Source organism: Aphelocoma coerulescens, chromosome 1A, assembly GCF_041296385.1.
Source record: "Aphelocoma coerulescens isolate FSJ_1873_10779 chromosome 1A, UR_Acoe_1.0, whole genome shotgun sequence".
Taxonomy (NCBI): Eukaryota; Metazoa; Chordata; class Aves; order Passeriformes; family Corvidae; genus Aphelocoma; species Aphelocoma coerulescens.
The window spans coordinates 41188990-41215212 of NC_091014.1; the positions used below are offsets into that span (position 1 = coordinate 41188990).

At 39.0% G+C, this 26223-nt stretch overlaps 1 protein-coding gene across 3 annotated transcripts in view; it reads left to right on the plus strand.

The window, feature by feature from the left end:
• Positions 1 to 26223, plus strand: part of ACSS3 (acyl-CoA synthetase short chain family member 3) — a 71546-nt gene that overhangs the window by 22356 nt on the left and 22967 nt on the right. For all 3 annotated transcript variants that reach the window (XM_068999765.1, XM_068999757.1, XM_068999773.1), the window contains 2 exons: positions 7719 to 7870; positions 13671 to 13774. In XM_068999765.1, the coding sequence (XP_068855866.1) occupies positions 7719 to 7870; positions 13671 to 13774 (256 nt within the window). The remainder of the gene's footprint in view (positions 1 to 7718; positions 7871 to 13670; positions 13775 to 26223) is intronic.

The following is a 26223-nucleotide window of genomic DNA, read 5'->3' on the forward strand; positions in this document are numbered from 1 at the left end:
CCTATTACAGTAATTTTTAAGGAAAACCTACTTCACCGTTCTTCAAGCTTGTCTACATTTGTGTGAAGGGTGATGGTCAGTGGCATAAGGAACTCTGGAACAACAGAACTAGAAATAGCAGATGGTGGAGTGTACCTGTGTTATTGATTAGACTTACCTTTATTTTGGAATTAGGAGAGGGTGTTGTGTTTTGCATGTCTTGTGATGAAAAATACTTCCTGGATCTGAGTTGGATGCAACTGAGAACTGTATAGTTGGAACCAGAACTTCTAAGGAGCCTTCTTTCCTCTCTACCACTCAAGGAAACTGAACCCAAGACTCAGATGATATTTGGGGCTTAGTCCTTTCCTTCAGGGGATGAAACCTAGCGGGATGGCGAGGAGACTAGTCCAGTTAGTGGCCTGCGGCATCCTGACTTTGCTGCTCAAAAAAGTAATCATGCTGCATTACGTTATTTTTTCAGAATTTATTGTTGATTTTCTCTCTAATCATGAGGCAGGAGGAGAAATTATTTTAAATTATTTCTCTTTCCTACTGCTGTATTTTCCAATAGTAAGAACCACTGCATTGGTGTTCCAGAATACTGAGCAAGGGGCAACCTGGACCTTGACAGCAAGCGCTGAAAGGCCCAAAAGCTTGTTTAGCACTGTCACACCACCCTGTTAATAGAGTCAAGCCTGCTGCAACATGTGAGAGGGTTGACAAGCAGAACTGCATTAATTTCAATTAGAAGACCACCATGTTCTTGATGAGATGGCAAAACCATTCTTCAGATATGGCATGGTGTGTGTGCCCATACCACAGACATCATAAATAGATCTTCAGGGGAGGGGAGAACACTCCACCAAGCCCACTGATCGTGAGGACCTCAACACCCGTAGTTCCAGGACCCACAATCTGTGAGATAAGTCCAGGAAAAACTGTGCTGTAATACTATATTTATCTATATGTGGATGCCCCATTTGTGGAAGTGTTTAAGGCTGGGTTGGATGGAGCTCTGAGCAACCTGGTCTAGTGAAAGTTGTCCCTGCCCACAGCAGGAAGGCTAGAACTAGATGAAATTTAAGGCCCCTTCCAACCCAGGCCATGCTATGATTCTGTATTTCTATGAAATGTGCTTGCAACTCCTGTGAGAGAACCCTGTGAGACAACATGCAGGAACATCCCCTCTCTGCCTCAGCAGGTCTAGATGCCCACGCAGGTGTGCATACTCCTTTCCCGTACATGTATTGAGTGAGGGACTGTGTTTAGGAGGTTTCTGGTGGAATTAGGGCACTCATTGCACAGCTGTGGAAAGGCAGCATGAGTCTCTGGATTGCCTGTGAGAGCTGCTCTGCCTTGGGAAACAGTTTTCCAGGGGCTGTGAGGGAAGTTTTGTCGATCAAGAAGCTCCATCAGAGACTACCTGCCCCATCCCAGCTCTGCCTGTGTACCAGGCCTGTTCCTGGCAACTGCAGAATCCATGGATGTGGCATACCTTGATAACAGCTCTCCTCAGCTTCTGCACAAAAGCCCAGTCACTGTCTCAAATGTAGTGTATTAGGGAGCTACCCAGTGGTGTAGTGGTACTGCTACCTCTAACCATGTGTTGGATCTTGTCCCTGCCCTGCGGTCAACTCCTTGAGCAACAAATACCATTTAGAGTGATATTATTTCTTTGAAATGCAGTGCACAAGGTAGTGGTTGTTGGCAATATATTTTCTCTTTCTCTACCCCAAGTCACACTCGGGAAAGGTCATAAAGGGAAGGACATAGCAGGCTGGATTCTGGTATAATTGAATTAGCCATGTTTTTGGATGGAATTACTTAAGGGAATGTGTGAAGCACACAAGTGTGAAAGAGGGAAAAACTGAGGACAGAGAGAAGTATTGGGGATCAGTTCTTTTTTAATAATTGCATAACATTTTCCAGATTGCAAGATACTGATGTCCAGTGGTATTCCTCCCATTCCACTCTGTGCACGCCTCAGTGCACAGTGGGTTGATGACTGCAGTGAAGGAGCAGAAAAAGTCCTCACACAAGTGTATTCATGGATGCCCCACCTATAACAAAGATATAAATTACTTTCACTAGAAAAAATAGAAACAAAATAATAAAAAATATAGAAAGAAATAGTTTTTAATCCTTTTAAAGTTTTATTCTATTGCAAAAGAATTCCATTTTCTAGTTTGTCTGGAAAAACCCCAGTGATATCCCACTAAATTCCTAGAATTTTAAGGCTGGGATCTTCTGAATAAGAAAGAGCAAAAACTTCACCCAGTAGCAGAAATGCACATTTACAGACTCAAATACTGTATTAGCTTGAGTATTAAATTACTATAGTCTAATTAATGTTTAAGCACCTAATAGATGTTAATTAGATTCTTCATTCTAAGGGGATTAACTCAGCACCGCTACAATAGTTAAGCAGAAGAGGAAAGCAGTGTAAGAAAATTGGCAAGTGCTTGCAGATAATAAAAAGACTTTGAAAGTTTTATAGTGACTGCTTTTGAACACTGATGATGTGCTAGGCCACATTAAAATTGTTGCATGAATTGTCAGAAGATAATCACTGCAGTGAAGAGGTTTTCATTCTAGCAGGTGTAGAGTAAGCCAAGAAGGAATAGAAAGTGAAGTAAGGAGTCCTTCAGCATTTTCTGTTGCCTAGTCATCTTACAGTGATGTTTTATCTCTGTGTGAATGCATGGGGATCAACATGATTATTGTAATTGTAAAGGTACCTCTGAGTTTAAACTGTTGGTTTTGGAAAATAAAATGTATTCTGGGTTAGGGAGTATCAGTGTGCTGTTTAGCCATGGGGGGAGAAAGAACACCACGTTCCTTTTGCCTGTGGATGACCACTATTGAAAGTAAACTGTGCTGACTTCATACCCTCACTACTTTGTTTATTTTTAAATTACTTAGGTGGCAACTTGTCATTTTAACAGTAACTATGGGAACTGTGCTTTCACTTTTCTATTGCTGTTACACTGTTGTCAGAAATGCGAAATGGTGATGAATTCTTTTGAATACAAAAGCAAGTCTATTTTTTGTTTTGGCTTGTTTGTTTTCAACAATCCGTCCTGTGTTGTTTTTCTCCAAGACATGACAAACTTCATGAACAAATAAGCTACCTGAAGTCTCACAGCTCACTCTGGGTTGCTCTTGCTAATAGGGTTTCAAGCTGTAAGCAACAGGGCAGTATAAAGTTTAGTTACTACTTGTGGTCCTGTGATGTCAGGAAAAAGGCAGCATTGTAGTTCCAGTGTCTGCCACTTCGAACTGGAGCAAGGGTAAGGAAGAGGATACCCACACTTGTCAAGAACCAGGCATTACAGACTTCATTTGAGTGGTCTAGGTCAGAGAAGGAGCTGCTGTCCCACACACAGCTGTAGCAAGACATCTGTGAGTGCCTGGAGTCTCTCACAAGGCTCTCTGGAGTCCTGTAGTTGCAGCAAATTTGCAGGGTACGTAAGAGCAACAGGTTTGAAGTTACTCTCCTTTGGCATGGTTCTTGAAGACATCCAGCCTTTCTTGCTGTTTCTGTAAGCCAGTATCATCAGCTTATGAAGCAAACACTGTCTCTGAAGTCTGGCAGTTTTGTAATCATTCTGCCATCACCCATACTGGTTGTGGATGAGTGCAGGAGGACATGTCATCTTAAGTCTTCAGTGGAGCTTTAGCAACAGGGTCACCATCAGAAAGATGAGTGACACTGTAACCATATTATTTTGAATCCTGATACATCAGGATTTTGGGTGTGCTTTGGCATTAGCAGGTTTTAGTGGCAATGAGTACCACACACAATATTTCCTATATAGAGAGAATTTCCTCATAATTTTGGATTTAGTATTAATTGAAGAACCCCTTGTTGTTAGGGGTCAGACAGAAAGGGAATTGATGCACTGTTGCTCCTGCATTGTTGGACATTTTATTATAGCTCTTCCTCTGTGTCTCTTTCCTCAAGTAATCTATCCTGGTGGTTTCTCACTTTCTCTGTACAAGAACTTTCCTATCCCCTTGATAATTCTTGCTGTCTGTGAATCTTTTTTGATAATCATGTATGAAATCATAAATCATCAGCACATTTTGCCTCAGGATATCTGCTCAGCTGTTCAGCATCTCAGAAATTGCATGCTAAATCTAAGTGCTTCCAGAAGGATGTTCCTGTCTGTTTGTCTGTCTCAGAGTCTCTTGGTAGGTTATTAAAAGAAAGTCTTTTCTGTGGGAATCATTCTGGCTGATACAAGAAGTCTGTTCTTTCTTTTCTCTTTTAAATTAGGTGAGACAGATCACTCTCCAGCTGCCCTGTTCGTGTTTACTGTGCTCTCATTTCCTGTCAACCATAGATATTATTGCTGGTAACTTTTAAGAATAATTTTTCATCTCCAGTATTGATGCAAATACTGAATAGCAACAGGTCTCAAACTGATCCATGCAGAAATCCAGTGGAAGCATCTCATTTTTTCATAGTCCCCATTGATTAAGCGTATTCTGTCTCAGTCTGTCAGACTCAGTCTGTCAGCATATTCTGAATCCAATTACCCTGGGGTGTGCTGTTTATATTGCTAACCTCTAAAAATTAAAATTGCATGTGGTAATAAGCCTCTCACAGAATATTGTAGTACTTCTTAAAATTGTTGTATAATACATGACTACTCTGGCAATTCTATTTGTAGGTTTTGGGCTCTGAAATTAATTTGCACTGTCTCAGATATGGTTTGCTTATGTGTTACAATCTTATTATTAGAGAGATTAATTAAGATGCAGACAAGACCATATGCCAAAGTCAACAGTACGGATTTTATTTATCAGTAAATGGGAGGTAGAGAGAGAAAGATAAGAAAGAGAAGAGGAGGGGGCAAAGAAAGGGAGACAGTTTAAGTGGAAAGTTAGTCACCACCTCTGTGGATCCAGTGGTGTCCTGTTGGTCTTCTTCTTCTGGTCTTCTCTGTGGTGGGGATCCAACGAAACATAGACTTCAATGGGTATTAATATATGTTAAGGTGTACACGGGAATGCCCAAGCACCTGCCCTGTGAGGGACTTTTACACTGTCTTATGCAGCAGAATCTGGATCTGTTGCAAGACTTTGAATCACATGCAGTCCTCTGGTAGAAGGCCTAAGGAATGAGTCTGGGGACTTTTGGGGGTCTTTGATGGTTTATGACCCCTTCTAAGACCTGATCGCTGCCTCTCACGTGATTGTCCCATAGTGGTGGATGTTCACTCCTGTCTTTTGTGGACCAGAGGTTTTGCCATCACACCACCAAAAACTCACCGCCTCCCTCTTGGATACATTCTTCTTTCCCAGCCCTGTTTACTTCTCCATAGATCTGAGATAATTGGACAGTAGTGCCACCTTTATCTTATCTCAAGTTCCCTGTCAGGTGGCTTAACTCACAGTCCAAATTCCCATCAGGAAGCATATTTGGAGGGATGGACTTTGGTGGTTGCAGATGAGCAGTTGCTTCTTTGCACATTTTGCTACAGTGGGCATAGTCCTTCAGTGATCTTAAAAAATGTTTGAGCCATTAACCATTTCAGTCTCACACATTATGTCAATTTTTTTTTTTTTTAAATGCATTTGCTAAACTCCAAACAGCTTCCAAGACACTTTGGAAGTTTTTCTGCAGAATCAGTAAGAATATTTTATAGCTGTGCCAGATGTTTTTTTCCCTAAATGAATGTCTTATTCAACTGTCAGGTGAATTTTCTCTTCTTTCTAGTGTTTGTGTTTTATTTGGTTTTCTCCTATATCTGAGACTGTAACTCCTACCCAAAACTTCCTTAGCTTACCTGTGACATAAATATCTGCCCGTCAGAGTCCTGCATGCTTACCCATGCACTCCTGAAGGTTTAACAGTTTGTGTGGAAGATAGGCTCAGGCTTGCTGGAAGTTTGAGGCACAGGTGTGTCCGTGCCCCAGTTCAGGCAGAGATCAGGTGTGAAGTGGGACCTGGGAGGGAGTGGGTGTGCTCAGGCCCAGACACAGCCTTATAGGCTCTGGATATTTACTTTTGGTTAAAAGTAACAGCCTACTTTATTACTGGCAGACTAACCAATGTCAGCTGGCTCCACAGCTAGGTGTTTTGGTTCCAAGATGATTGACACGTACTCAGTTACATAATTACTGCAAAGCTTGTGGCAATTTGGCATGTTTCAGAGTCTGAGGCTATTTGTTTTAGCATTAGGGCTGTAGGCTTGAACTCTTAACCAGGTGCCTACAGATCTGCAGGTATAGTGAACATTACAGGGAGAGGATGTCGACTTGAACAAACAGGTTCATGAACAAATACTGATGAACATACGAAAGTTGTGATGAAGAAGTCTGCTAGGGTGATGCTTCAAGACAGTCTGGCAAAAGATTTTTCTTTGGGCACTCTGTGTTATCTGACAGGAAAAAGGATGTAACTCACTTTTTCAGCAAGCATCATTTTGCATTTCTTTTTGGTTCTTAAAGATAGGCTAATTGCAAAAAGAGGAGTTTCAGTGTTGATTATACTACTCTCTGCTGCTTGGGCTGGGAACTGGTTTTTTTCATTTATTTTCTCTCCATTTGTTTCTCACTGCCTGCTTCATCCTTTTAACAAAAAAGGCTTTTCAATTGTGCGTTCTATTTTGTCTTGTTTTTTAAAATCTTTATGGTGATCCTCTTTTCAAGAACACATCTCGCCAGCAGCAGTAACAGGGCTGCAAAACGCTAGTATGTATCCAGCTTTGGCTGTCCTGCGTACTTTGAATCTGATTAATAGTTCATTGGTGCTCTTGTCACTGTTCAGGCCCAGCTGGATGAAGTAGGAAAAGTGTGCATCTCTCGACTTGTGTGTTCTGTCAGAGTTCATCTTCTAAGTGCGGCCTTCTAGTGAAAAGGTTATGGTGATACCTGTAGAGCTAAAACTCGTTCTGCATTAACATCACCTTTTGATTTCAGGTTATGTATGGAGCAGTTCATGTACTGTGGTAATTACACATACAGTAAGATTGTGACTAGATGATTCTGTGCTGACTGCTTTTCATATTTTCAACACCACAGAAAAGTATTCTTGATTATTTTTTTATTAGGATTGCTTACCATTGAACAATTTGTCATAAATGATTACTTGTGTTTACAATTCTCTTGACTATGCCCCTTAGCTCAAGAAAAACCCAACCCCAAACCAGACTACAGTCTGGTAGCACACTAAAACAGAATATGGGCCCTTCAGGATCTCTCCAGGCTTCACGTGGGGTAGCATGAATGTTTGAAAAAGCCAGTTGTAAGCAGCTAAGTGGGAATTTTTCCAGAACTGAGAAAAATTTCTAGGTAAGAAAAAGCTGCCTGTGCATGGGAATATAGCTGCAGTGCCACTGTGTCCAGAGGCTCCTTGTTCAGAGGGAGTGTGGGTGTTTTCCAGACTGCTTCTCAGGGTGGGTATAGACAGGACTCCCTCTGCTGCCAATGCAATAATGTATCTTTGTGCCTGTCTTTTCATTTGCATATCCGTTTGTCTTAATTTTCTAAGTAGCAACTAGTATGTGCTGTGTTCGTATAAGGAATGGTTCCCAAAGCTTGTGATTTTATTTCTACAAGTGAATACACTCATGGTATTATTATTTTTAACAAAGCCTGTTTTGAAGTCTTACGTGAAATTACTTCTGTTGCTGTGCTACCACTACTGTTATATGTTCAAGCCTTGAACTGTCAAGGAATTATGAGGTATTTTTATCCTGTGACATTTTAAATTATTCTCTCCATAGGGGAAGCCTGTGGGAACGCCAGATGCTGGTGCCTATTTCCGCGTGCTAGCAGAGCATGAAGTAGCTGCCTTTTTTACTTCACCAACTGCAATTAGAGCAATCCGTCAGCAGGACCCTGAGGCAGCCTTGGGAAAGCAGTACTCTCTAAAAAGGTGAAGTAAGGATACACTGGAAGCAGTTTTTTCCAGAAACAGGCTGCATGAACTAAGAATAACTGAATATCTGCGGTTTTGCCCGTCTCTGTAGCGTGCTGTTTTAATCTATTATTGAAAATTTAGGTGTACACATATTTGCTTGTAAATTTATATTAATAGTTTGGAGGAGATGAAAGCTGTTAAAAAGTCTGTGACTCTAATGTTAAGAGCTTTTACTGAGCTATGATTACTCTCCCATCTTTTACTTTACTCTCCTGTGCTTATACTCTGTAATACAGTCTTGGATTATGTCATCCCATACTGTTTTCCCTTATGACCTCTCATTTTGTTGAGTGCACAGAATCTTCAGTGTTTCTTCAGTCAACAGCTAGTCAGTGTTGTGGTTGCTCCCCCAAAACTTTGTTATTGTTTATGATTACGTATCCAAAGAGCTATTTGCTATCTTGTACTGGTTTTAAGGTGTTTATCACTATACTATCAGCATGCTTCAAAGTGTTGACTTAGTTCATCCTCACAAATCCCCTGTGAGATGAGAGAGTGGTATTATCTGTATTTTGCAGATGGGAAGCTGAGGCGCGGAGAGATTAAGGTCAAAGTCTTCTGTTAGTTTTAAATATCTTGTCTGAGCCACTGAACTACCACTGTTTCAGAGTTCATAGCATTATATGGTTAAAATGTGCTATTAGCATTAGATTAATAAAATGCTTCTCACAGTAACTTGGATCTCTGAGTGTTTAATACTTCTACAGACCAAGTTTCTATATCTTATGGTAAACATTCTAAAAATGAAAAATACATGGGTTTGGATCACATCTAATCTTGAAGTTGAATAATTGCTCAGCATTAAACAAGGACTGTGTCAGGCTGTATAGGCAGTATTCAGTCCCAAGAACATCTATTATCACTCTTGTTCAAAGAGAAGGGGAAGATGCAAAGCAGTGTAGCTTCATTAGTCCTCCACATTCTTAATTGCTTAGGAAAGTTTATTATTAGTAAGCCGGATTTATTCCTGAGGTATTCATTACAAGTTTATCATTACTTTCTTCCATCTGTTTTGACTGCTATCATCAATCTTTACTCCTTCTTGAAATAAGGAACAAGCTCATTTGAGACACTAATGCACTGTTGTCCTATGGTGCTTATTGACAAGAAAGTGATTCAGATGCTAGAAAATTTAATTACTGTTCCTTGGTATTTCTTAGGTATTTCTTAGGTTACTTTGTCTTTAGAGTATTCATTTAATGGAAAGTCTGCTAACCTGCTTTGTAAGTTGTCACATTCTCTGGCCAAATGAGAATTCCAGATAAGAGTTTCCTTACAGTGTCAGTTGCCACAGATGTAAAGAGGTATTTCATCATTCCTATTCAGTCATATCAAATGAGCTTCTCCACTTGTCTGCAGCTTTATTTGTCTTGTAATTCACTCAGCTTTGGACTGTGTCGTTCAATGGGATGTGATGTCTCTACTAAACCCTCTAATGCAGCATTTAATATCTAGTAGGTACAGTTGTTAACAAAGTCTATCAGGTGATTAAAATTGCCATTCTAGGAAAATACTTGGGTTTGGGTGTTACTTGGATGGACTTTTCTATTCAAGGTCAAGTGAATTCTGCCTGATCCAATTTGAAAGCAGTCTTACTTTCAGTTCATTTACTTGATCTATCATGCTTTCTTCTCTGTTACATGGTGAAGAATCACTGAAATGTCTTTGTGCTACATGCTAAATGGATTTGTGCTAAAATGGATCCTTACTTTAGAGACTCTGCATCCAGGAATGCAGTCCTGAAACAGGTTTCCACCATGGCACATTTTATTTCCGGAAAAGTCCTGTTAAATAAATGGTAAATGTCAATGTCACTTAAAAAAAACCATGTTAAAAAAGACAGTTACTCATAAAGAGAAGATGTGGTAGGCAATGCCAGCTTCCATACATAAAGGGAGTATTTGATTTACATGAGTAAATTGAGTTGTAAACAAACTTGTGTTCTTTTAAAATGGCGTAAGTTAAATAAATTTCTGTAAAGAACTGATGTTGCACAAAATTATATATGAGGTTTCCAAAGGTTCTAGTGTGTATGCTTTAAATTCCTTGTGGCTATTGGAATCAAATATTGAAATTTGTTTGCTTTTGACACAAAATGTCACCTATGTCTTAAACACAGCTCATGCTTAACAGTAAAACAGATGTTTAGTTTTAATACTGTAGGTCAAAATCACTGTTCAAACACATGTTTTTAGAGATCTAAAGACATAGCTTTTGATAACATCCAGTGCTGCTGACCATTGCTGCCTGTTGTGTTTGAAAAACAAGTAACATCCAAATTCCATGAGCTTTGTCTACCTAAGCATATTCTGTTCAGCTCTTTGAATCCATTCTCCACTTCAGAAGGTAACTCCAGAATATCAAGCTATTAACTCTTCCCATATTTGTAATCACACTTTGTCCTATAATTGACATGATTTTTCTGAGCTGGATTGTTCTAATTTCCAAACAATTGACAAGTGATGGTTTTGCATGAAATGGGGCAACTACTCAGCAGTTTAGATTAACATACAAGTAATAATTTGCCATTTGCGTCTCATAGTCTACTTTGCTTGCTCGACTTTTAGTCAGTTGAGACTGCTGTACAGTTTTATATCAAGAGCATTTAGAGATTCTAGGTTGTTCATCTGATACCAGCTAATGATGCACTTGCATTAGAAAGAAATATGAGACTGCATTAAAACTGTGCAAAATAATGAATATAAAGTAGATAAGAAGCTTCCTTTATCTGTCTCATAACACAGGAACAAGAGGATGTGGAATTAAAGTAGCAAATTCAAAACTGTTAGAAGGAAGTGTTTTCTCATAGAATTGATGTTTCACACATGCTGCTAAGAGGATATGTGATTAAGACCCAGAACTTACTACAATTGAAGTACATAATGCTTACATTACTACATACATTAATTTTACATGTTTAAAGAAATAAATAGTAAAAATGTATGTAGGTATGTAGTCTCCAGGTGCATTAAAAATTAGTGAGAGTTTTTTATTTCTGGTTAATGTTAAGAGGTGCAAATGAGCCTTCATTACTATATTTTTTAGGAAAAAAAGAATATTTAATATGATGCAGATAGAGTTTGTCAGAAAAAAATCCCCAAACTAGCGTGTGTGTTCCAGAATTAAAAAAAAAATCTTTCACAATCTTTTAATTTGGAAAAGTGAAGCTCAGATTATTAGCCATATGAACATTTAAGCTTTTGGAAAATAGTTTGGAGATGTGGTTTCTTTTGTGCTTGGAGTGACACCAAAATGTATGTGCTACATGGAACAATTTATATTGCTTCGGGACCATTAGGAACATTGATCTGTCCCCTATATATAAGGTGACACTTGAGGTCCATTCTGCTGGATTCCTGTATAGGGCCTAAAAGCTTGATTGTGCTGAATTTCATGTTAGGAATGTAGGTTTTCAGAACAGCTGAGGACATTAATTTAACAGAGAGGCTTTAAGACCTTTCTTCCCCATTAACTGCATTGCAGGGATAGGTGATTGTAATAACAGGTGCACTGACATGCTTTGAAGTATTAAGTGGGCTGTTAACGAATTGTTCAATGAGACATTTCATAGCCATTGCCATCCTTTGTTTTGCTGTACTGTTTGAGAGGAGAAAATAATTCCATAGTTCTTATGCTTAGAGTTGTGGCACTTTGTTCTGATACTCTTCTTGAGGGTTTTGTGCTGTAAGTTTGCCAAAGAGCTAATTTGTCTTCTCACAATGTAAAGTTAATCCTGAGCCTGCAGACTATTAAATCTGATTATTATAGGTGGCAATTCAAAAACCAGGAATTTTGCTTTTTGCTCAGGGACAACAAGATATCTTAACTTTTCCCTAAGTCTTATATGTTCTTGGTGCTTTAATAGCCCTATTTTAAAACATTTAAAACAGAATTTTTCAGTGGTATGTGAAATTAGTGAATTCATTAATTTAATTTTTAAATCATAGCTGCAATATTGATTTTGCATGCCTAAGGACAGAGTTTTGTATATAATTGAGTCATGCTTACCACGAGTGCCCTGCATGTGAACGAGTCTTAAAAAAGTCTCATCAAATACGTATTTGTGTTTAATACTTGCATAATATTTTTTTTCTTCTATCATAAACTTCAATCTGTGCTGTAACTTCTAGTTAGCTATTAACTGTAATTGTCAGCAATGGCTTGTGCTTTACAATTAAAAACATTCAAGTGCAAGATATTCATTGGGGTCACACTCATTGCAATCAGCATCTTCCAGTGTGCTCAGAAAGCAGTTTACCAAAATAATGTTGAATATTTATGAGTACAGAAAACTAAGCTTATTTGATGTGAAAACTGCTTACACATTTGACCCCTTGCCTTCTCTTCCGAGAAGAAAACGACTCCAAGCCCTCTTGGAGTGTCAGAAAGGAGGCTTGGCTGAAACACTGTTCTGAAATTAAGGAGGTTGAATTCTTTCATCTACGTGTTCAAGTTCAACATTGTAATATTTTTCAAGATTTTCTGACTTTCTTAAGTTTGCAACTAGATGTGCAGTAAATTGACTTTCCTATATCAAAGTATTGTTATGGCTACTTCTGTGATTGTTGCTGCTACTTCACGGATAAGAACATTCTCAGGTTGTTATATCTAGCTCGCGCAGCGTTGCCTAGGTTGGTGATTAATTCCCAATCTTTTTCTTATGGAAGGTTTTTTTCCTCTAACTATGGATCTGTAAATGGATCTAAAAGACAATAAATTCATACAATTTTTTATGTCTAGGCCAAGCATCACTATAAAAAATTCTTCTATTTTAGGGCATGTGGCTTGTTATGCACATGATATTTCATCCCATGTTTTACTTATGGTCTCTCCAGATGTTGCATTACTCTCTACATTCTCCTGCCTTGCATCTACACAGCAAGTAGGTCACTAGTCCTTACCCTGTGAGAGGCTGCCTTTTATGCTGTCAGCATGTGTCTGTACTCTGGAGAGGAATGGATTGTGAATAGTCGAAGTATGCTCTTTGGCTTGGGCAGCCTTGCTACAGCATGTCTGTGGTCTCTATATGAAAGGTCGATATGTAGGTTTCCTCTTGAGGTATTCCAAACTCTGCAGTCAGACATGCTGATCTGTGCATTTTACTTTCTCATTTCTGACTCCCTTGGGTTACTTGATCTGATTTTTCCACTTCCTAATTTGGTTTGTGGATTTAATTTTCATTGAATGATGAAACTTGTAGTCTTCTTTCTAAGTGACATCCCCCTGAAGTGAAATTTGTGTCATGCCTACCATATCTAAGAATACTCTCCTTTTGTGGCCACAAGTCTCCAGGTTTTACAAAGTCAGTGCAGTTTGTGTCCACTTTTGAAGGACAAGAATGAAGTTCTGTGTTCAGCAGTTGTCTTCATTCAAAATGGAGTGACAAAAGACTTGAAGTGAAACAAAATGTCAATGCAATGCATCTGGCTGTGGGAGATTGTACTGCAATGCTAAAGAGGATCTACCTAGTTACTGTGTACAGAGCATTTAATTATTTTTTACTTCAACTGACAGTTGCTAGCCTCTGGTCTCCCAAGGTCTTTGCATTCAGCAAATAAAATTTCTTTTAGATGATGAACTATTAAGTAGCTTAAATTAATACTGCAAATATTCTAATTGTTACAAAAAGTAAGAGTCTTTCTTTGTCTTTTCCCTTGATCTGGGACAGTGGCCAGACACATTTATTGTCTTTACTATCTTGTTTTCCTTTCCACATCCAGATCAAGATACAGACTTTATTTATTTTTATTTAAAGGTTCAGAACGATGTTTGTAGCTGGTGAGCACTGTGATGTGGACACTCTAGAATGGTCAAAAAGAGTCTTCAAGGTACCTGTCTTGGACCACTGGTGGCAAACTGGTAAGTTTAATACCCTTTGTAAAATTCAGTGAGGAGAGATTTTCAGACTTGTTTCCTGAGTCTGAAGGTAAAACTGTTCTGTTTCCATAAACATTTAAATAAATGTAAAAAAAAATTCAAGCAGGAGGAATGTTTATCGGAAGTAGTCTGAAAAGTGACTTCAGGGTATTTTTAGAACAAGACATTTGTAAAAATTCTATAGAAAAAAAGGTGTTTTCTGGTATCTATGTTTAAAAAAATAGTTTGCACGAGTATTTTTCCAGGTGTGTTTTTATGTTGTTTGCACCTGTGACTGTTGTGTGACAGAATGTTTGCTATTTAAGGCTTAAACCTAAGCTTTTTGCATATATAATTTGTGTAATTAAAAACAAACATTCTGCTGCATAGAGTAGACTCCTTGGTCTTTAATACTGTTCTGTATGGATGTCATCCAACTTCTAGTGATTATTTTAGAGTGTTTCCCATTTATTTCACTACAATGAAGGAATCAGAGTACCAATCTGTGGGTAACTTTGCAAAAATCCTAGTCGAATCCTGGATTAAGACTTGATCAAATGTATCTCCTTGTAACTGTGGATTCATACATCTTGAAATTTCACTATTAGAAGATTAAATTTGGATTTTGCTTCTTATACACGTTATTGCTGTTTAGACAATGGAAATGTATTACAAAAGCTCCCTCCTTCCTTCCCTTTTTTGCTCCCTTCCAAGAAATACCTCTTGTGTTTTCTGTGGATCATTGATTTGTGATGTGTCATCTCTTTCTCTATGAAGAAAAACTTTCTGAGGTTCTCCCATGATAGATCAAATAGAAGCTATATAAGATTAGAATAAAAATGGGAAACTTTAGTTCATCTATATATTATGTACCTAAATCAGTTAAGGAGGCTTAAAATGCATTATTTTTATTAAAAATACCCAAAACACAATCTTAGATAAATACTGAAAAAGTTCTGGAAGGTAGTAGTGTTACTTTTTATCTAATCTGGATTTAATCTTTTGATTGACTAATACAAGGCAAGAGACCTCTATTTTGTTCAGTTCTCTGTTACAGTGGGGATTCTGTAACGCGATGTATCAGAAAACAAGACCCGTGGAAAAGAAATATCTATGGACCGATTCTTGATAGATATTTCAGAGATGTTTATTTCTCCAGCTGCATGGCCGGGGCTCTGCCAAGGAACTGCCCCAGTCACGGGACCCGAGGGTCCTTGCCCCACGCAGGGAAACACAAAACAACCAATGGGGAACGAGGCTGACCAGGGGCAGGGAAACCCCGTGCCTCCCCTCAGGGCCCCTCTCCCAGGGCTCCATGGCAGGGGGGAAGGGACTCCGACATTTCACCTGTTTATTTTTAACAAAAAGAGATTTAAAACTTAACATAAACAACTGGATAAACATAACAAGAACAGTTTCAAAACAAAACAAGCCACCCTCCTGAGTCTCTAAATGTCCAAACAGATTCTCTGGAACATCTTAAGGCTGACAGAAGGGGGACAGGACTCTCTGAGCATGCTTTATGGGGAAACTGAGGCTGGAGAGGGTTTCTTCTATTTGTACCTGTTGGAACACTAAACAACAATAGTTAATTTCTTCCCTCCCCTTCTTCATCCCCCACTTGGCATTGGAAAGGGATTTTTGGGGAAACAATTGGCAAAGGCATGGTTTTGTGAGGGAAACCATGGGTGAAAAAACAGATTGGGAATATGCTGGGGGTAATAGGATATAGGGTAAAAGGGAAAGGTGGGATTAGGAAAGGGAGACTGTAGGGGGGGCTTATAGTGGAGATATTGTCTAACATGACTACGATTTTTAGCATATATACTGCCTTTTACAGAAACACCATCAGGCCCAGTGACCTGCGATGCTTGTAACCCTTTTCTACCTTGCACAATTTTGAATTCCACCACCTCTCCATCTCCCTAGCTTGGGATGTATTTTTCAGGGTTATTCTTTTTAATAGCAGTTCTATGAACAAATACGTCTTCCTGGTTGTCACACCATGTTATAAAACCATAATTTTGTTTAACATTATACCATTTTACTATTCCTAAAACCTTGGCTACGATGCTTTTTTCCTTTTTCTGAGTGGTTGCTGTTTTCTGTCTCGCTGTGTTTTTGTTTTCTCTTTCACTTTCGCTTGCTCCTGTGTTGGAATTGCCAGGATTGTCAGTGCTACCAGGGCCACTCGTACCTGCGCGCTCTTCCTGGGGTCACATTCGGGGCTGCACCGCTCAGCTCCCCGCGTGCCACCACCTCTGCTCTCAGCTGCGCTGCCGATGCCTGGCGCCACGCCCACGTCTCCGCCGGGCCCCTGAGCGACGACCCCCCCACGCCCTGCTCCAGCGCACGTCTCGGCTAGGCGCGGCTCTGCTCCACCGCCAGAGCCACTGGCCGCTGCCTGCGCGCTGCCCCTCTCATGGGGCTCGCTCCACCACGTGCTGCGCGGGGCCAGGCGGGCTCCTGACACACCTCACTCTGCTGCCGACACTGCAGCTCGCGTCGCTCCACCCGCATGCGGGAACTGCCTCGCTGCTGCTCGCAGAGCGCTCGGTCCACATGGCCACGGTTGCACAGTCCCTGAAGCAGTTTTAACTTCACAAGGACAGAGCTGACATTGTTCAACAGTCTTGGTAATTAAATAATATTCCTGAAAATATTCTTCCATCGGCTTATATTTTGACTCAGAAATTAACTGTGTCCAAACGGTATTCCAAAAGTCTTTGGTAAGAATCAAATCCCAAGTAACATAGAAAAAGTTCTTAAACAACCGTGAAAGGAAATGTTTCAGTTCCTTTTGAGCTTGAATTAAGCTAAAATTTACAAATTGTTTTTCAAGAATCTTTTCAAGTTTAAGATAAATGTCCATATGCGGCTCTGAGAGCCAAGAGTCTTTCCACGGTTCCTCCATAGTTTAGATATGGAATAGCAAAACAAAACCAAGAAGAGAAATCCAGAGTTTACTCACAAATCAGTCACTGTCCTTAGGGATTGGGGATCGTTCTGCTCGCAATTCCCCACCATTTGTTACAGTGGGGATACTGCAACACGTGTATCAGACAACGAGGCCCGTGGAAAAGAAATATATATGGACTGATTCTTGACAGATATTTTCAGAGATGTTTATTTCTCCAGCTGCATGGCCAGGGCTCTGCCGAGGAACTGAAGCAATCATGGGACCCGAGGGTCCTTGCCCGCGCAGGGAAACACAAAACAACCAATCGGGAATGAGGTTGACCAGGGGCCAGGGAAACCTTGTGCTTCCCCCTCAGGGCCCCTCTCCCAGGACCACATGGCAGGGGGGAAGGGACTCCGACGGTTCTCTATGATCTGAATGTCTGTAGGCAAGAATAGGCCTGAATGATGCAGAATGAGCAATTAACTGAAAAAGGTTAAAAGATCAAATAATGTCTTTGATGAATTGCTGAACTGTCAATAAGCAATATTACTGTATGTGATTTTGCACGTTTTTTTATCTCTGTGTCTGTACAGATATACAAATATCTATTATATATAAAATTGCCATTGATTTTGCATATGTTTAGTGCAAAAGTTTCATGTTACAGTGTTCTTTCAGACATATATCAAGTGTATAAGAATTAATGAGAACTCTTAAACAAGCATATGGGTGTAATGGAGCTTACACTGTGTAGAGGTAAGATTCTGAGAGATTTTTCAAAGAAGACCAAGAGCTCAGCTCAGAGTACAGTGTGTTTCTTGATTTGTATATTCATTATGGGCTCTTAAATTAAATTGTACCGTGACTTAATGAACTAAGGCCATTTCAAATACATTGCTTGAGAGCATTTAATAATTTGATTAGAATGAAGACCCAGGTGATTTCTGTGAAAATGTGAGCTGTTGAATGAAAGCGAGGCCTTTAGTCTTAAAGGAAAGATTTACTAAGTCAGTTCCTATCAAAGAACTGAATTTCAAGGGATAAGGAAGTAAGAATCACAGGGTCATTATGTTGATGAGGACCTCCTGAGCTCATTTAGTTCAGTCCCCCTTCTCAAGCAGGGTCAGAGAGAGTGTTGCCCAGGATCCCGTCCAGTTTTGAGTATCTCCATGGATAGGGATTCTCTGGCCAGCCTGTACCGGTGTTTGACTGCCCTCACAATAAACACTTATGTTTTTGGGCTCGGATGGAATATCCTGGTCTTAGTTTGTGCCTATTACCTCTTGTTCTGTCAGTGGACACCACTGAGAAGTCTGGCTAACACTTCTTCAATGTGTGTAAATACTGGATGGGAGGCATCCAGTATTTACACACATTAATAACTTTTCCTCTGAGCCTTCTCCAGACTGAATAGTATTATCTCTCTCAGCCTCTCTGCATATAAAAAATTTCCCTCTCCCTGGCAGTTGACAGAATTCTCTCCTGTGGAGAGGAATCACAGAATAATTAGGTTTGGAAGGGACCTCTAGAGATCATCTAGCCCAACCCCCCTGCCAAGGCATGTCCAGGTGGGTGTAGTGGGTTTGCATGGCCAAGAAGGCCTACAGGGGTGCCTTCTGTGAGAAGCTGCTAGAAGCTTCCTTCATGTGTGGCTTAGCCAATCCCTGGCAGCTCCAAAGATGGATGTGCTGCTGGTCAAGGCAGGTGCCAGAGTTGAGATTCTTTTACAGCCTGTGGTGAAGGCCATGGTGAAGCAGCGGCCCCCTGCAGCCCACGAAGGTCCATGGGGATGCAGAGATCCATGTGTAGCCAATGAAGGAGACCCACGCCATAGCAAGTGGATGCCTAAGAGGAAATTTTGACCCTTTGGGAGGCCCATGCTGGATCAGGCTCCTGGCAGGGACCCATGGAGAGAGGAACCCCTGCTGGAGCAGGTTTCCTGGTAGGACTTGGTACTTTCCAGCAGTTCCTTGTCTTTCTTGAACTGTGGAGAATTGAACACAATATTCCAGATGTGGCCTTGCTAGGCCTGAGCAGAGGGGGAGGATCACCTCCCTCAACCTGCTGGTCACATTCTTCCCTACGCACCCTTGGGTGCCACTTGGTCCTCCTGGCCACAAGGGCACTGCGGGCTCATGGTCAGCTCATCATCCACCAGGACTCCTAGGTCCTGGAAGCCATGGCTGCAGGTGAAAGCAGCCTTCCTGTCTGCTGTTCACGCACCTCTTCTTTAGCAGAATACAAAATGTATCCCATTAACTTTGAAAAAACAAGCAGTTCTGTCACATTCATCCCTGTCTCTCACTTGTCGAAATCTTGAAAGTGGATTTCTGTGCTGGAAAAGCCATTTCAACCAAACAGTATTGGGTTTCAGTACATGAGATAAAGGTGTATGTACTGAATGTGAAATATTTTACAGAGTAGATAACTGGCTGTTTACTTCATTAGAAGTATGCAAGGTTAGTGACTGATGACAGAACAGAGGACCTACAGATTCAGAAATAACAATTTTCCAAACTATCTCCAAAATAAAGAAGTGGCATACTAAAAACACAGAATAAAACACCCTGATCACTTCTGTGAGGAGGAAGTTGAAGCAATTAGCTATGTTACATAGAACTAGTAAGTTTTTAAAATGCATCTTTTTAATAACAAAATGAGTTACCTTTTTTTTGCCATTTAATTTGCCATTTAATTAATCTCTTGTTTGTTATACCTCAGTTTGAAAGTTTCTGACTTACTTCTACATATGAAAATGCTTTTGACCTTTGCTAGTCTGACAAACTGGTACTATTCCCTAAGCTGATATTTAACTGCATTCTTCCAAAACAAGAGCATTGCAAAACTATGAGAAATGCTGGCATCTTAATTTTGCCTGAATACTGTAAATCTTACTTAGGCAGTTATGTCTTAGTTGCTGGCTCTTTCAGCTGAGGCTATAGCAGAAGATGGAGGAGGAGGAAAAGTATCTGGGTAAATAGTGTTTCTTGTATTACGGGGTAATTTCTATTCCTTTGCTAATGACTGAGAAAGCGAAGGAAAAGATGGGTTTTGTAGAGATGAGTGACTGAGTCATTGTTTGGAGATGGAAATGAGTATGAGTTAAGAGAAACAGAAGGCTGACAAAAGTATTATAACAGGAATGTTAACCACTTCTTCAGGTTTACTAAGATGTCTTCAAAGTTCTTGGCTCCTTTGCCATATATTTAACTAGAAATAAATTAGTATGGACAAAGAAACATGGATTTCCTTCATTTGCTCTTGAAAGATTTATGGAGTATTTGAAATCACTGTGAGTTGAAACAGTACTTTGAAACAGAAGAAAGTTTTCATTAGGGGACTTCACAGCAGCTACACCTGGAAAAGCTTATTGCTTAAAACTGATTTGTGTCAGTACAGCTTTATCAATAACACTGATTTTAAATGTTAATGTTTGTGTTACAAGTATAATAAGCACATTTTAAAAACTGTGAAATATAAGTCACAGGATCAATGAGTGGCAAGGAGGATTTGAGGCAGTAAGGACTTGAATGTACTTGCTGTTTTCTTTGGAGATATGACAGTGGATGAAAGAACCTTATTTTCTGATTCTGTGTTCAGCTGTACCTGGAGAGGAGAATTTTGTTCGGGTTTGTGCAGGTGTTTAGTTTTTGCTTATTTATACAAATTGACACCTAGCACTTAAATAGCAATTTTTCATCTTCAAAGTAGTTGTGCAAACACAAGCAGTTAATACTTTTAACACCCCTGTGAAATCAGTACAGTTATTCCAGTCTTACAGACATTAAGTAGAAAAAGACAAGTATCTTGTCACAAGCTATCCAGGAAGCCTTACATTCAGTTTCAGAAACAGATTTTTTTTTTTTTTCTGAGAGATAATTTTTCTGATCTTATTTATGTATGTTTTGGGATTTTTTTTTTCTGATTGGGAACAGGAATGCACATTTTGGACCCTGTTTTCTGTCTCTCTGTGTAGTTGTGTTTTAAGGCAATGATATAGTTGCTCTGTTTCAGTATTCCAGGTAATTAAATTGCAAGGAGCCTATTTGAAGTAGCCTAAACAGTGCTTGGTTTGTACCTGCTGTGTCACATCCCTCATTATGAGGGAGGGGCCTCAATACACAAAGGAATGTGATTTTGGCTTACCTTGATTTTTGGAGCTAGCTTTGAGTTCTAGAAAAAAAAAAAGAGAAACAACCAGGGGGTTGTGATGAGCTGGGGAAAGCAGAAGGCTCTGAAAGTTTGTGTTAAACATCTTCAGCTTCTTTCATGCTAGCTAAAAAATGAAACTCTGCCACATCACTTTTGACATTTTGAAAAAATGGTAAGTCAGATTTCCATTTATTTTTAAAAAGTATAGGATATAAAGAGTTTTTTTCTCTTGATATTTTTAAATAAAAACATTTTGAGACAGTCTGAGTATGTACAGGAAAATTCAGATGAAAGAACTGAAGCTGAAAATTCAGTGGTAAAATTTGACTTGCATAAAATCTCAGTTGAGACACGTTTCCATAGAACTTTTTTTTGTTGTGTCCTATGGAAAGCAAAGTTACAGAGTGTACAAGTGTAGTAGGTTCAAATTGGAGTAATCTACTATTTCCTGAGTATCAGCTCACCAGCAGGCAAACTATGAAAGGATTGTGTACGTTTTCTCTTTTCATGGAAATAGGCTGCATTATCCAGTAAGGAATAGGTGTCTGCAGCAGGCTTTAGGACAAAAATCAAATAGTGCTTGACAGATTATGGCTGCTGGAAAAGAAGGTTATAATATGTGTACATTGTATTGGATATTCTGAGACAGTGTGATAAAATTTTCTGGTAGGAATTCTCCAAGTTCTATAATATAATTAATAATGTACTTCATCACTTTTTAAATTGTTCTTTATCTGTCCCTTACCTCAAAAAACATACAAATAATATATTGGTAATATTTTTATTAGGACATACTGTTATTAAGTAGTTAAACCTAGTGGTTTAATAATGGTTATACAGATCTTTCATGAGGACTGTATAAACAATACAACCATATCATTGAATTCAGTGTAAAAAGTATAAATCATGGGTAATTATACTCAGCAGAATATGTTTCAATGGAGTACTCTGGAGCAATCATGTATGGGGAAGAGTTTATTAATGTGATCTCCAAGCAGCATGACGTGCTCCCCAGACTTCAGTTTCCATTGTGTTGCCTTGGCAACATTGTGCAGAATCTCCTTCTTATGAGTATCTGGAAAGATGGATTTTGCAACTGAATTCTGTTAGCTAATCTTTCCAGGTTTACACTGAAGAACTGTTCTTCAGGTGGATTACCTTGTCAGGCTAGACCTCCATCTCCCTTTTATCAGTTGGATTCCACGTTTTGTTCTTCAGTCAGCTTCCTCTTTGTCCCATTCAAAACTGCAGATCCAGTGATTTTGTTTAAAATCATGAAATTTTCAGACCCAAGGGCAGCAGGAAGAGTAAACTAAAGCAAGCATGGCTGTTTAATTTGCAACAAAGAGTCAATTCCTGACTTTTTTTCCAGAGTGCTGAAATTCAGTTCTGGAGTTACAGGGACCAGGAATCTGGAGTTGAAATGAAAGAGATGAAACAAATTTCTTCCAAAGTCCACGCGATTTCTTTAGGTTATCAGGTACCTCAGTGTAGATGCAGTTCATGCTTTTTAAAGACATGTACATCCTGTCAAGACTAGGATCATATTTTTTTAGTGAAAGCTGATAACCTGCAAACAGTTCTACAGAAGTGGAAATTACTCAGCAGAAACTTCTGCTGCTCTACAGCCCTGATTTACTGAATCCCCTGAGCATTATTTACTGGATAACTGAATTTTTAACAGGCATGCATGAAATTTGTCATGTCTCCATGTGGAGGCTTGCATTCTGTCCTTCAAGGGTATGAAAATTATTGATTGTTTCAGCCGTTGTTTGCTTTTTAGTAATCACATGTGGACTGTGTATCATTAGTAACAGTAGCTCATTATTCCTTCAATGTCATTAGGACATTCTTGGACATGAAAGAAGGTATGTCTGGATTATATACATACTCTCTGGGGTGTTTTTGGTTTGAATGAATCATTACAGTTTCACAGGTTTATTGTGGCATTCAGTGCTGTTCACTGTCTTCCACATTTCATAAAGTCTGTTTTCTCCAGAAATTTTTTTCATTTGAGGGTTGTTTCAGATGTGCATTTTACATGGCTTTCAGTTGTCCTATGCATTTTCAGTTGTCCTGGCCCTCGATGCTGGGCCAGGAGGGTTGGGGCTTGGAAGAAAAAAAAAAAAAAGGATGTATTTTTATATTAATTTATGGAAATTATTGCAATTTGATCATGGTTAAGTCAGTAAATGCATTAGGTCCTTCTGAAAAAAAAAAGCTTGCATCTCTGTACTTCACATTTCTGTGAAGGTTCTCTCTTCCTCATGGCTATACTCTTTTTTCCCCACTGGTCAGCTCCTTCTCTGTGTTGTTAAATTCATTATCAGCTGTGCCACTGCTAGTCTGCCTGATTTGTGCTGATATTTTCTAATTTAGCACTGATAGAAAGTGTGTATTAAGCTTTTCTGTTCCCATTTGACTTCATTTTCTCAGTGCTTATTAATCTTAATATTTTCTGATTGTCTTTCCACATGCAGTCAGGGACATACATTAATATGGATGAAGTATAAATGTTTTCCTCCTTAACATCTCATTGGTATGGTTTATATGATTGAAAATAAAAGAACTATAAAGCAGTCTTAACTTATGGAGTTGAACCATGAGCAATACTTAGTGTGCACTGAATAGGCAAATGAAGATGAGGGGACATATTTAGGAATGGATATGTTAAAATAGAATAGTGCAGTCTCATCTCTCTGAAGGAGATGAGCTGTGACAGCACCTCCAGTTTGTATGAGCGTGAAGATGTTACAGGTTGTTGATGTCTTTCTTGTCACATGGCAACCGCTTTTTTATGTTGCTCAAAGAATGAAGTCCTCGTTAGTGTAAAGAAGATGATTTTAGAACAGTAAAGCTAACAGTAATCTTCATGGATCTAGTGCATGGAAGGGAAGAACCTTTGCAGAATTGAGGGCTGCTCGGTGAGGGTAGAAAGCGACTGCTTCTAAGATGCTAGACCCTGATAAAGATACTTGAATTGCACAGCAGTAATTCTACCTGTCTTTTCCATGTTGGCAGTATTACTGTGCATACAATGTATTAAGAGTCCTCAAAGCAATTAAACAGTAAACAATTAGCACTGAGCTGTATAATTACTTTTCTCCATTTATCTCTTAGTATTTCATCATGTATCAGTTGTGATGTCACAGTAGGATGAAAATAATTTGAATTTTACTTTGTCTGAAAATAAAATTCGATGCATTGCCTGACTTAATGCATCTTTCAACATGTCATCTGACATCTTCCAAATACAACCAAAAAGCTTTCTATTCTCTAATCTTGGATGTTTTGCTATAGGCAACTTATAAGATGTACATTATAATAGACCATTTGGAGGCAAAGGACCGTGGTGTACTTACAAAACAAATGCATGAAATTCTGGTGCTTTATTACTGGCTTGCCAGTTAGTGATAACCAGTTATTTTCTGCTTTGGTTTTAATATTTGTCATGGCCTGCAAACCTTTAACTAAACTAGTTGGACCTTCCTTGCAGTTACATTTTGTACATTTATTCTGGAGATTTCATTTGAATGTGCTTTGAAATCTTCAAATATCTATATATAATTGTATATATGTAATACCAAACCCCACAGTTTGTAAGTACATTCTGTGGTTGGATACTTGTGAAAGTGAGCCTTGGATGAATTTTAATGGATTTGGGAGTTGATTTTGTTTTCAAATAAGTGAATTGAATAGAACTGTTATATGAGAAGTATTTGGCCTTCACAAGTGTAATATGTATTCATGATAATAGATGCATTATGACTACAAGTGCTTTAAAGCATTTAGAAAATACTGGAAGAACTCCTGGTTTCTCTTCCGACCTTCAGTTCTAAGAATAAGCATGAAAATCCAGGCACTTCCAGAAAATACATTACTTTATAAACAAAATGGATTTCTGTTTTGAGAAATGGACTTCATGTCTTCAAATACCTTTAGCTTATTTTGTTATCTTTTTTTACCTCATACATCCGTACATTTGCAAGAAATGAGGGAAACATCCTCCTGGATAGCTGTATACAGCTGTTGGTGGACACATATTAGTATGGCTCCTCAGTCAGGTTAATAGTAACATCACAATTCCTAGATTGTGCAAGCAAGCTTGAAGCTGTCCTTCTCAGTGGTGTATGTGCATAAGAACATGGGAAGGCTTGCCCAGTTATTTAAATATGCATATGCTTTAATTCATGCCACACTGAATGTAATGCAGTATTTCCTTTTAAACTTTAAAAATAGTGTCCCAGCTGAGGTGGGAGTCATTCTTTGATACCGTTGCAGGTTAGGATCTAATACAAAGTTAAACCAATAGAGTAACTACATAGATGAGCTTTCAGAATGCTGTTTGTCACTAAAGCTCTGTTTGAGATAAATGGCCTGCCTTATGAAAGCACTCAAATATGTACCTGTGTTCTATTTGGCATTTAAAATGCAAAGTGATACCTTAAGCCATGAATTAGACTAAATGGACAAATTGATTGGGCAGGAGGAAATACTTGGGATACTATTCCTGTTTTAAATGAAACATACTGAAATAAATAGCTTGGAGGTTGTGGAGGCTAAGTGGGTGTGTGATCTGTGAATGATCTAAGCTTCTGTAAGAGCAAATCGCCAGTGAAAGAGGGAGTGGAGCAGCCCTCATCTCTGGCACTGCCTTTGTACCCCTGCTCTTAGGCCAGTCCTACCATGTGTGTGGCTGCATGACAAGCACATCAGAGCACTGATTTAGGCTAAAAATAAAACTGTTCTGGCTGAAAGTCTAGTAATACTTAAAAAAAAAAAATTACTTCAATCCAACTCCTTGCATAAATGTGGGGAAAAAGGAAGATGGGAATATACAGCCAAGGTGTGGAAGGATAATGAGACCACATTTATTTTTACAGTTATCTTCACTGATACACAATAAATTAGCTCAAGTCAACTGTACAGTGTCTAGTTGTGCATGTTAATTACAAAATCATCCTTCTTTATATAATGGGTAATGAAAATGAATATGGCTGTCACATCATTGTCTGTTTTACTGTTGTCTGTACTGTTTTTCAGTAACCTCTTTCTGTGCTGTGTGCTGTATGGCCCTGTTGTTTATTGAGCACTCTTGCTGCTATTGTACAATAAAGAATGTAGAGAATGAGGAGAGCTTCAAGTACAAATACTGAACAGCAAATAGTCCTAACCAGAAAAAAAGGCAAATTTTTGTGCAGCATACAGGTCATATTGTACAGCTATATCTGTACTGAAGAGTGTGTTTAATTAATGGTATTTCAAGTTTCCCTAGTCACTTTAAAAAAAATGGATGGGGACATTCAGAATATAATTATCATAGCTCTGAAAGGAATTTTCACTAGCCTTTACTCTTAGAATGTGGTAAAAATCATGGCATAGCAATATATACCAACAA